The sequence below is a fragment of the Marmota monax genome, unplaced genomic scaffold, assembly GCF_021218885.2.
Source record: "Marmota monax isolate L192 unplaced genomic scaffold, Marmota_monax_Labrador192_F-V1.1 WCK01_AAM20220418_F8-fsc00274, whole genome shotgun sequence".
NCBI lineage: Eukaryota > Metazoa > Chordata > Mammalia > Rodentia > Sciuridae > Marmota > Marmota monax.
The window spans coordinates 1121796-1134218 of NW_026694547.1; the positions used below are offsets into that span (position 1 = coordinate 1121796).

At 35.6% G+C, this 12423-nt stretch overlaps 1 protein-coding gene across 2 annotated transcripts in view; it reads right to left on the reverse strand.

Moving 5' to 3' along the window:
* Positions 1-635: 635 nt before the first annotated feature.
* Map2k4 (mitogen-activated protein kinase kinase 4) overlaps positions 636-12423 on the reverse strand; it is a 124611-nt gene continuing 112823 nt past the window's right edge. For both annotated transcript variants that reach the window (XM_046420733.2, XM_046420734.2), the window contains 2 exons: positions 4594-4639; positions 636-3221 (listed from right to left, as the gene is read on the reverse strand). In XM_046420733.2, coding sequence (XP_046276689.1) covers positions 3108-3221; positions 4594-4639 — 160 coding nt within the window. In that variant the 3' untranslated portion in view covers positions 636-3107. The remainder of the gene's footprint in view (positions 3222-4593; positions 4640-12423) is intronic.

Consider the following 12423-nt stretch of genomic DNA (forward strand, 5'->3'; position numbering starts at 1 on the left):
TATTTTTATGTGGTGTTAAGAATCGAATCCAGCGCCTCATACATGCTAGGCAAACACTCTACCACTAAGCATAACCCCAGCCCTCCCATCACTTTCTGTTGAACTCTATTGTCCTCCTATCTACAGAACTCCCGGTTCTGACACCCCTTAATTCTTTTACCCACAAATCTCCCTCTACTCCTCTTTCAGATAGCAGGGAGGAATTACAAGCTAACACTCAACCTGGCATCTGCTGTCTGTGCTCACATGAAAGCCACAGGACAAGGAGCAGACAGTATGACTCACCACACAAACACAGGGCCAAACCAGCCTATCCAATCTGCACCTATGTGTCATGGCACATGTTGAACCATACCCTCCACCCCTTCCTTTAGCATGAAGAGCTGTGCAGGTCAGGGCAACCAAAAAAGAAACTTGAGGAGACTCTGCTCGAACAGAAAGCAAAGTCGTATTTCATGGATATATCTGATTTCGAGGATAGGCAAAGAGAGCACAAGGAGAAGATAAAAGGAAGCCATAAACATTTTGGGAAGGAGATAATTTTTCCCAACATGAAATGCACAGAAAACTTAAGGCAATTTCCTTGATTCTTCCCCTCTCAAGGTGAAACTTCAGAAAATCAAATTACAAAGTCATCATCACATCCTAGATTTATTACAACTGACCTGCAGGCAAAAGGATAGAACTATTACATAAACACTTCGATTCCATGTATATATCTTAAATAGAGGAGGAATTCAAACAAGAATACAGGATAAAATATTCCAAAGCTCCAAGAAGCAGTTATGTTACTGAGCTCCATTTTTACAGACAAATAAGGCAATATCCCTGCACATTAGCTTTTTGATAATTTTTATACATTTTTATATGGTACAAGAGAAAAATAACCAGAGCTCACAATGTACAGTTCTTACACTATTTTCACAGTTTGTGAACACTATACACCCTTTTGTTTTAATAAAGATACATTGTAATAAACTCCTTGCCCTTAAGTTTATAGTTTATAATAATCTATGATTAATACACTAAAATTGCCTTTTTATGTGGTCATCCACACAATAGAACGGTCAGATTAGCTCCTGGACAGTCAGAATTGCTTTTATCTCTATTTGCATAATGGCAAAGTGACCCTATGCTGAGCCAGACGGGAAGATGACAGCAGAGAAACAAATTCCTCTTGAGTCCCCGGGAGCAATGGAGGATGATGGCTTGGTGTGGTTGAAGGAAGACATACAGCAATGCCTTCTTTCAGAACACTGGGAAGTCTAAGGTTTAGGATGTCATGGGGGAGAAAATAGGGAAATTAGGCAAATGGACTAAAAAGATAAATCACGTTTGAAGTCTGCAATTTACAGAAGTATAACTTTAAACAGCACCATTCTCCCTTTATTGTTGTATTTATGACTGTCACTCTGGGAGGAGACACAGCAAAACCTGCCACAATTTGGTTCTATAATGGCATCACCTGCATCTCAGACCATGGCTGTTTAGATTCCAGTGTGCTTGGACCACTCACAGTGCTGCTTAACTACTATATAAAGCCTAATGTTCAGTGCCAGGGAGGCTGGAGCAAAACCTAACCAGAGTGTGGCTAATGGGTAAGTAAAGATAAAAAGCTAAAGATAGCAGATTTAAGTGACCTCTTACAACTGTTCAACTGTTCTGAGTTTTTCATCTTTTGGGGTTTTTTTGGGGGTAGAATTCTAATTCTAAGAAATGAATGGTGAACCGCTACTCTAGCAGGCAACAAGCGACTCCATTTCCATTCTTCCTCTGGTCAAATGTGTCTCTAGAAAAGATGCCTCTTCATCACCTACCACATTGGCTGGGCCCCGCTTTTCTCAGCCTTTTAAACATTAGAGCATATGAGAGATTTGGGGCTAAAATTCTTGGTAAGAAACATCCCTGGTAATTATAAAGATTTTACTATTAAAAATAAAAAGTGAAATACTGGATTAAGCAAAAGTTACACAGTGGCAATAGACCACAGGGAAACAGAGGTTCAGAAACTAAAGACCTGGACCAGTGGTGGCAAGAAGCAAACAAGTGAGATTTGGTCTTTTGCTGCCTACAAGAAATGTTTATCTAATCGATCAAGGCACATTGCTACTAGCTACTTCTCCCTGTTAGTGAATTATGATGGCTAAAGTATCAGGCTCGGAACCAAGGGAAAACATAGACCTGCTACAAGTTGTTCCAAATAAGATACTAGAATTAAAAACATCTGTAAACTTTGCCCTCTGTACTTTTTTTCCTTCTTTCAGTCCTGGTGGTTTGTGGCAGGTGGAACATCAAGTTGGCAGCACACCGAATTCTGAGAATGAAAAATTCTTAGGATCAGCACCTTCTTTGACAAGTGGCAGACTCCTGAGTCTTCCCAATGAAGAGCAGAAGGACTGGTAAAGGAGAAAAGAACACATTCTGTCCTGTCTCAATATTTTAATGTTCACCTCTTTAAACGCAACATGGTTTTTGGTAAAGATAAATTCATTCTAATTTAACATGATATTTCAAACAGGAAATTTGGCTGAGCACATCGATTCCCAATCATCGACTGTGACTGTAAAGCAACAGAATATCAAATCAGTAAATCTATTGCACTTGGTGAAGAAAGTAAATTCCTCCTTTGTCTCCCAGCTCCAGAAGGCAATGTGTCTCACTGGCTGTGCAAGATCTTCTCACTCAAGCCCGAGTCTCTATGTTCAGACATAGTACATCCATCACTGCATCCTTCCAGGATTTGGAAGTCTGACAAAACACCATTCCAGTAGCTGTGTTTCCAGGTTTTGAGTCTAGAAATGAATTTAAGAAGTGATCTAATCACAGTCAACAACTTGATCGTACTGACTTCCAAATGTCATGAATATGTTCACCACGAAAGAGCAGGATGAGGTCTCTCTGACCAGCACTAACACTGTGTGATCGATCAGGTATTACAGGGATGCATGTTCTAGGTGACAGGAGTATACAGACATGATGGAAACGAACACCAATCTTATTGCACATGGTGTCTGGGCGAGCATTAAAAACACTGTGATACAGGATGAAACTCTTTACGTCTTGCTTCCTCTCAGCCCTTTTATCTATAGTCTGATGTAGCAGCGATATCAATCAACATACATGGGAGAGCTGGGAGTAGCTGGCATTTGATCCAGGATTTTACAAACATAGCATGCGACCTCGACGGTACGTTCTTCATACATCAAAATAAAGGGATGTTTCTGTAAGAAAATTAGGAGAAAAAAAAAAATCAAAAGTCTGTATCAAAGTCCAAAATGAACTTTTCTCTTCTATATAGCACAGAATTGTAGGCTCCAGGCTACATGTGGCAAGGCTAGCCTTTATTTTGCACAGTTACGTTAGAGGTATGGATGTGCCTAGATGTGGTACATGATGTTATGATTTGGAGATGTCATTCTAGAAATGAGATCTGGGAACTTACCTATGTACTAGAGAGTATTGTTGAGGCAGACAGTGGAGTTGTTCGCTCCTCAGCATAAAACAAAGCAGTAACCTCTACTACCCATCTGAGGCCAATAAGAACTACATGAATACTAGGCCCAGTCCTTTTAGAACACAGGAATGAATCACATCCTCCATTTAAGCAGAAGTATCTTATACAAAGGAGTTTAGTTGTAATTTCTGTCACCCATTCCAAAAAAGGCCCAACAGAAACTTGCCCTATGAGCTTCTGCCTGGTGCCCTTCAGAGCCTACGCCCAATCAATACTTGCTTCATTAATCCACTGCTATCAATATTTTTTTTCTACAGATTCTCTAAGTACATCATCTGAGTAACTTTATAATCGTTGCTGGGTTGACCATAAATTGAACTTAATACCCTTGGAGAGCTGGAAAATAAATGTGACAACCAAGGGAGTCTTTTCTTTAAAATCCTGCCCAAAGTTTAAAGAAAAGACTCCCTTGGTGGTGTCTACCTGTAATCCCATTGACTCAAGTGAATGAGGCAGAAGGATTACAAGTTTGAGGCCACCTTTAGCTACTTACCAAGTCCCTAAGAAACTTAGTGAGATCTGTCTCAAAAAAATAAAAAGGGCTAGAGATGTAGCTCAAAAGCAAAGTGGACTCAATCCCCAGTAGCAATCAATCAATCAACATGCCTGGAGTAATACCACATCCAATAAAGTGCTTAAAATATCCAAGTTCCATGGGATAAGGAGAACTTGCAAAGAAATGTAAATAGGTCATAAAGATGTAAATCTGCATGTAAGCATTTTTAGAGGCAAAATAAGAATAAATAAGTTTTTCACTAACTTTTTCTTTCTTTTGGATGAGTTACAGCATACATAGACTATGCAGTGGAAAATGGCTTCTTAAATTAAAAGTTAGAGTTCTTTGATGAAATTTATACATATTAAGACCAAAATTTCCATGAAAATGTAGCTAGTGAATATGGAGGAAAATTATAATGACAAGTTTTCTCTTTCCAAATATTTTCACTGCAGAACATTTTTTTTTAAAACTCGATAAGATCAAGCTGTTTGACAGGTCCATTGCTGGCTTAATGAACCTCAGCAAGCTCAGAGAATCTGAGAGAGGATTTATCTAAAATTTCCCGAAATCCCATACTCACCAGAAGTTCTTTATACTTTGGCCTTTTGGATTCATCCTTTGTAAGGCTAAGGTAACATAAAAATAACAGTGTTAAGATGAAGGTATATTTACCCAAGTGTCTTTCTTTTCACAAATGAAATTTTAAAAAGAATCAAATTGCTTTTTCCTTCAAATACAAAGTAACAAAGCAAACAACATGCCAAACTTAGAAAAGCACACTCAAAAAGTCTATAACTTAAGGATTTATCCTTAGGATATTTCAGTGTATGGTGGATCACTAGGAGAAAAATTAAAACAACACTAATTGTTGAAAGTTGACTAAATCATGGCATAGCTCCATGTAAGACTACTGTGTAGCTAAATATATGAATGTATATGTAAAAACAAAATTGGATGTGTATTTTTTAATGCATATACTTTAAAAAAATATAGAAATTATTCAAGAGAAATCAGCAATCTAGTAATCCTGAGAAGTAAACAATATTATGAATTTCATCAATTTACCATTAAGGTTTTTTAAACTCCTGTACTTTGTAATTCATTGCTACATTCTCTGGTCCCAGGTGTAACATGCTACAACTTTACCCAAAACTAATGTCATTATATAAGAACCCTGGCCCCGTGGGTATTCTCCCTGGAATTCTATCCCATCTAATATTGCCAGAAGTATTTTCATTTTGTTTCTATTTACCTCACCTTTGTTGGCCCTTATCTTAATCATTACTCCAACCTCAAATTCATTTTTTCCTATCAAAAGTTAATTAGTATTGGCAAAACAGTTCACCTATGCTAAACTCATTGCTATATTTACTATCCCCCATCTTTTGTACTAGATGCTGCAAGAAGCTACATACATACCCTCTTTAAGAATAAAAGACTTACTGTTCCAAGGTGGAGATTGCTACAGCAGACAACCATCTAATAATGTTAGCCTCTTCAGGATTACCTCAGCTGAGGAAAGCCACCTTCCCTTTCTGAGACAGCCTGTATCCAATGATGGATCCACAAAAGGGTATAAAAATCTAGGATCCTCATGGTAAGTTTAATGCATCATCCTGGCTTCAAACCTTCCCAAGAAGACTGAGGTCATTATTGAGACTGCAGTGCAGCTCAACTTCTCCTTCTGCCCATTCCTGCTTCTTTTCTTGCGCTACATTTTGATCCCAAGATCACTAACTGATTAACTGCCCAACTTTGTCTCAAAATTCTGCTTTTCAGGGCCCCAATCTATGACACCTTTCTTTTAGTTAACTTTTCTTCTAGGACAAGTATATCCTTTCAAAACACTCTATAAATGCTAAATTCTTATGTGTCTCCATTCCCAAAAATGTCTGTATTTTGCTGATTTTGAATGATATTTAAGTGCCTAAGTATAAATATTTAGGACTAGGCTGCCCATTATTTTTCCCCTAAATATTCTGAAAGCAAGACTCCATTTTTGTTCTAGCAATCATTATTGTTGGTAACATACTTTGCTCTCAGCCCAGTTACCAATCTTTTGAAGGCCATCTGTTTTCTTTTCCTGCTATTACTTCGTCATTGTTCTACAGTTTTGTTTCACTGCATTTTGGGTATGTTTACCTTTATCTTCCATGATACAGAGACTTTACCTTCAATTTGCAAAGCTACCCTAGATCAATTCTCAAATGTATTCACCCATGAACTCCTTAAATATTGCTTCTTCACCTCTGGAGCTGTCTTCTGCATTTCCATTATAAACATCTTAGACCCTCTTACTCTATATTCTGTTCTCTTTGATTCTTAATTGCCTTTCATGTGATTTATTTTTGCTATGCTGGGGAAATTCCTTAGCTCCATTTCCCTAACTCTGACTTCAGTTGTTTATAGTCCAGAGAATTTTAAGTCTGTTTTGTCTTTTATTTCAATAGTTATTATTTTATTCATTCCTAAGACTTTTAATTAGTTTCATATCTAACTGTTCCATATCTATTTTATTTCTTCCTCAGTTTTATTGGAAGTTATATCTTCATAAGTTTATTTTAACTTATAAAGAATTCTAAATATGCTTATTACATTTTACAATGTGTTTCAGGTCATTCTATAAGTTCATCTCAACTTAAAGGAAATTCATGTTCTATTTTGTTGGATACTTTTGTTAATATTAGACTTCATGTATTTGGGGGTTTTAGTTTGCAGATTCGTTTTGAAAAGAATGTGTTTAACCTTCCACACATATGTATAAATACGTGAATGGCTACTAAGTACTTGAACGGAAACAGCAGTTAGTAATAAATCATATAGTTCAGTTTCCAGCACCAATATATATAACAAGGTCCTATAAAGTACCTTTCAAATTCCAGTCCTATGTTGATAATTATAACCATGACAGATCCAGCCCTCTGGTTACAAAAACATTATCTATAGTATTGTCATTCTGCAGTCCTGCTGCTTATTTAGAGCTATGGTCCAGACAGTGACTGACATCAATATATTTTTATCCAGACCCTGACTTCTGAAGAATGACTCTAATTCTTGTTGGTCCCCTGTGCAAAAAGAGCATTTATAAAACTCTGATCCTAGCTGCTACTACCTACTTCTGGCTCTGGAAAATAGCAACCCCATGGCTTCAGTACTACACAGCATCTTAGAAGTATTTCTATTACATTTTTCTCCTAGATTTACTTTCTTTGTAAAACTACCACGCCTTTTTGGTTTTATGTTTTTCTGTCTCATCTACTAGAGCAGAAAACTGTCAACATATAAAAACATGATGGTATTTAGGTGGAAATCTTAAGCCAAATTACCATTAACACTGATTGTCTTCTGTATCTGATTACTGCTGACATCAGTAATCTGTTTTGATAATCATATTAACCCCAATTAGATTATCCAATAAGGTAGCCACTAGCTAAATTAATTCCAATTGAATATAAAATTTACTTCCTTACTCACACTAGCCACATTTCAAGTAGCAAACAGGTACTGCATTGGATAAAGCAGATTACAGAACATTTCCAGTAGAATTTACTGAGAAGGGCTTCAGCATTATCTTCAGTCCATCAATTTACCTTCAATTATACCTAATGTGTTCAAAGGTTAGCTACTGAATGTTTTTACTTTTTTATTTATGCTTTTTATTTCTAGCAGTTCTGTTTGGTTCTTTATAAATCTGTTCAGTAGTTGCTTTTTCTTTCTTTTTTATTTTATTTTATTTTTTTTTGGTACCAGTTATTGAATTTTAACTACTGAGCTACATCCCCAGTGCTTTTTTTATATTTAAATTAGAGACAGGGTCTCAGTGAGTTGCTTAGGGCCTCAATAAGTTGCTGCATCTGGCTCTGAACTTGAGATCCTCCTGCCTCAGTCTCACAAGCCGCTGGGATTACAAGCGATACATCTTTTTTTCTGTTTCTGATCATTCTAAAATTTGAAGTCTTTGCATCAATTTTGATTCCTTAATGTTGACAATTTTTTTGGTGGAATATTCACATTCATTTAACTTTTATCTTTGGGAATTTTTTATTTTATTTATTGTGCCAGGGATTTAACCCAGGGGTGCTTTACCACTAAGCCATATCCCCAGCCCTTTTTATTTTTGAGACAAGATCTTACTAAATGCCTGAGGGCCTCCCTAAGTTGCTGACTTTGTCCTCAAACTTGAGATCCTCCTGCCTCAACCTCCTGATTCACTGGGATTACAGGCATGAGCCATCACGCCCAGCTTAAGGGTTCTTTATTCCTGAATTTGAGATTTTGCTTCTTCTGTCCATTAACTGGAGGGAGAGTGAGGGTGTCTTTCCTACCCTGGGCTTAAAATTGCTGTTTTCAAAATTATTAAATTATCTGCTTTAGGTATATTGCACAGCTTATTTATAATCAGGAATTCAATAGCAAACTCATATTAAGGTTTTATTATAATTTTAAATGTTTTGAAATTCTCTTGCCTCCCATAATTTCTGATTTCACTTAGTTTCAGAGTTCTGTGGATTCATTAGTCTTGTATCAACTCTTGATACATTTTTAAATGCACTTTAAAATGCTTATCCAGTATTTTGAAAGTATTGTGCAAGATATCCAATGTATCCAAGTAATCTGAAGTGGCCACACACATCCTTCTGGAGCAGTTTCTCTACTCTTTAGGTACTGCTTTGACTTTGTGTTTTTCTACACTGGTATATGAGGGGGTAGCAGGAATTGTGTGTTTTAACTGAAAGCCTATTAAGTCTTCATCTTTTCTCATAATATAATCTAGATGTGACTCCTTTAGTTAATTTGGTCTGATAATTCAAGAAATCAAGTTTTTCTTCAACTAAAGGGCATCTTTATCTTAATCCCTTCTCTGCTTACTATAGAATATACTGTATTTTTCTTCTATGTCTCTCATTATTTACCATGTTCACCTTTTTATTCCTTTCTTCTGAAAGATTTGGTTAATTTGCAACATACAATTTTGCTGCATACCATTAATTCTTTCCCTTTAACTCAGAAATCATGTTTACCACATGAAGACAACATTATGTCCTCACAAAATTTTCACCAATTTTTTCAGTGACAATTTCCCAAGAAAATATGTTTTCAAATTTTCCATTCTGGTACAATTCTCTGAACCACTTGGTGTTTTCATCAGTGAATTTGCTTTTCTTTATTTCTTCTTTCCTAAAAGGGTCAAAGGGTTTATCAAATTCCACATGTTGATCTCAGGTATAGATCTAGACAATTGTGAGAAACAGGTGGAGAGCCATCACTCTCATCATCACCTTGCCAAACAGCTTATTTTCTGAGTTTAAGAGCTTTGTATGACATTCCTACCTTCTAGTGAATACAAAAAAGCATCTTCACTAGAAGTTACTTTTAGCAAAGTCTGAGCATTTCTTTATAGGTTCTTTCTAAAAGGCATAAGGCAGGAGTGAACACAGACTGAGTATCCCTAATCTGAAAACATAAAATCTAAAATCCTCCAAAATATAGTATATTTTAGTGCTGATGTTATGTCATAAGTGAAAAATTTCACCATGAAACTGTTTCATGCACAAACCATTAAACATATAATGTGAATATAGTACAAGGTGTGTATGAAACACAAATGAATTTCTTGTTCAGACTTGAGTCCCATTTCCAAGATGTTTCATTGTGTATATGCAAATATTCCAAAAATCTAAAAAAAATCTGAAATCTGAAACATTTCTGGTCCCAAGCATTTTGGATAAAGGATACCAAACCTTTATTGTCATAGAATTTCAGATGCATGTGGGATCTAGAATAAAGACATTTCTAGGATTGACATTTTTAGGACTGAGATTTTCATTCCTAATTGTCTGTCCCACAGCTGCCTTTTCTTCCAGGTTTTGCTGTCACAGCTAGAGAGTTGTTCAGGTTTTACATATTCCTTTTAACTTTTTTTTCTCTCTGCACAAGATGGTCAATCTACCCCTGAATTCAATTTCGTCTACACAGCTTCACAAAAACTTCTCAAGGATAGAACTTTTGGTTCTTTTCCAGGACAAATACCGCCTCCCATCCCCCCTGTTTAAAACAGTCCATGGGTGATTTTTAAAAGAAAGTTAAATATAGGAAAGAGTTTAAAATGTGAGCTGAGGCCTTCATTTGAACCATATCTTCACCCTTATTTTTTTCCTTAAGGAAACTTTTAATTTAAGCAAACATACAGAGAAGGGCACAATTCCTAACCATAGAACTAAAATAAAGGGAATAATATTCTTCCATCACCTTATATTAATTCTGTCTGCTTTTAACTTTCAAAGAGAACCATATTGAGATTGTTTTTCATGCTGTTGAGTGTAAGCAAAGTTTGATCTTCCCCTTTGTTATATACTACAGTCTAAATAATGTAAACTTAATCTCTTCTATTGTTAACATATTTTATAATCATAGATTATCATGAATGTGCTTTTATAAACCTTCTTGTGTCCTTTAGTATATTGAAGTCCACACAATTCTGTTGGATACATAATTAGGTTTTGAATTGCTAGATATACTTCAGCTGTGTTTGATACTGCCAGCATTGCAAGGGAATGCATTAGTCGACACTCCTACAAGGTATGTATGGAACTTCCAGGTGTTTCACCAACACTTGGAACTGTCAGTCTTTTAAATTGTAGTGTTCTGGTGATTGCAGTGGTTATCTCATTGTAATTATGATTTGCTTTCCCCTGGTGACCAATAATGTGAGTGAGCACCCTTTAATCTATTTACTGATCTCTTAAGCATATCATCTTTCAAAGTGCCTTAAAATATTTTGCCATTTTGGGTTGTCATTTCCCTATTTAAAATGGTTTTGTATTTATAAGTACTCTTTACATAGTCTGTCCCAAGTCAAATATCTCTATGAAAATCTTTATCTATTTCAGGGTGATAAAAATATTCTATTATTCTCCTTGTGCTTTTAATTTATAAAACAGAAGAAATTCAGTTTTGCAGGAAAAAAAGTGCAAAGAGAAGAGTGAGAAATGTGGCTAGAGCAATAAACCAAATCCAACTCATTGGGCTTTGAAAGTAATGTTAACTTAGACTATTCTAAGAATTTGAAAGTCTCCAGAGCAGTGTTTCTTAATCTTTTTTACATTATTGCCCTTTCCTACTAGGAAATTTAAATATCACAGATGTACTGTGAATCTGTTTATTTTCTATAGGTCTAGGGAGGCAGGCTACAAACCAATGTATAATTCAAGATTTTCTGTCTCTCCAAAATCAAATTTAGCTTCCTTGAGGACACTATTACTCCATTAAGAATGCTTGCCTATATAATTTTACATAGAGAAGCAACATGCTCAGATATCATCATAAAAAAACATAGAACTGATAAAAAGAACATGGTATTGCTGGATTATGAGGAAAATAATTAGAAAACTGAATGATCCAGGTTAGAGATGATAGACAATATCCAAGATAAGGATATGTGACAGGAAGAACAGACAAAGGTGGAAAGTGAATATAAGCACGCCTAGAAATAAGTATACTTCAACTGTAGACCTGAAAGATTTTATCTGTAACTATTAACCATTATTGTACCAAAGGAAACTGAAATAAAAACATAATGCATGTACTATACATACATAAAACAAAACCAATAAAGAGATCTAGGAATTAAAAAGAAACCAACTCTGATGCAAGGTCCATAGGTAATCATTTTAGATGTGACACAGGATTTTTAACCAAATGTTTCATTAAAAAAGAGTATGTAGAATGATCACATTTATATAATTATAAACTGCATGTATCATGTGCAAATTAGTACAAATAAAGATTATTTTTAAAAAAGGAAAAAATAGACCTGTAATCCTAGCTATATGATTGTAGGCAAGCCTCGGCAACTTAATGAGAAACTATCTTAAAATAAAATAAAAAGGGCTGAGGGTATAGCTCAGTTAGGGTGCTCTTTGGTTCGTTCAATTAGACCCTGAAATAGAAATGTTTAAAGACCCAGACAGAGTGCAAACAGCCTTCCTGGCAGAAAAAAAAATAGGGGTGGGGGTGGGGAAGGCATGTTAAGAATAAAGAAGATATACTAGATAGGTCTTCCTATCTTTACATCAGGTTGAATAACAAGTAATTATCAAAATATTCATGTAACAAAAGGGTTCTATTTAAAATGGCGACTATAACAGTCAGATATTATTGCCATATCTAAATATATTTATTTGTAGGTGTCAAATACACACATAAAAGAACTCTTTTTAAAAGTAGACAGACAATATCAACAAATGTGGGGTCCTCACCATCTTTGAAATAAGGTTTCAGAGAGCAAATATATATAGTTCTACTAATTAAGTCTTGGTCCTGACCTTACTACATACGACCAATGTTCTGTTGTATCAGAGTAGAGATCCATGCCTGAAAGTCTGATATGGCAATGTCTTGACTTTTAAAG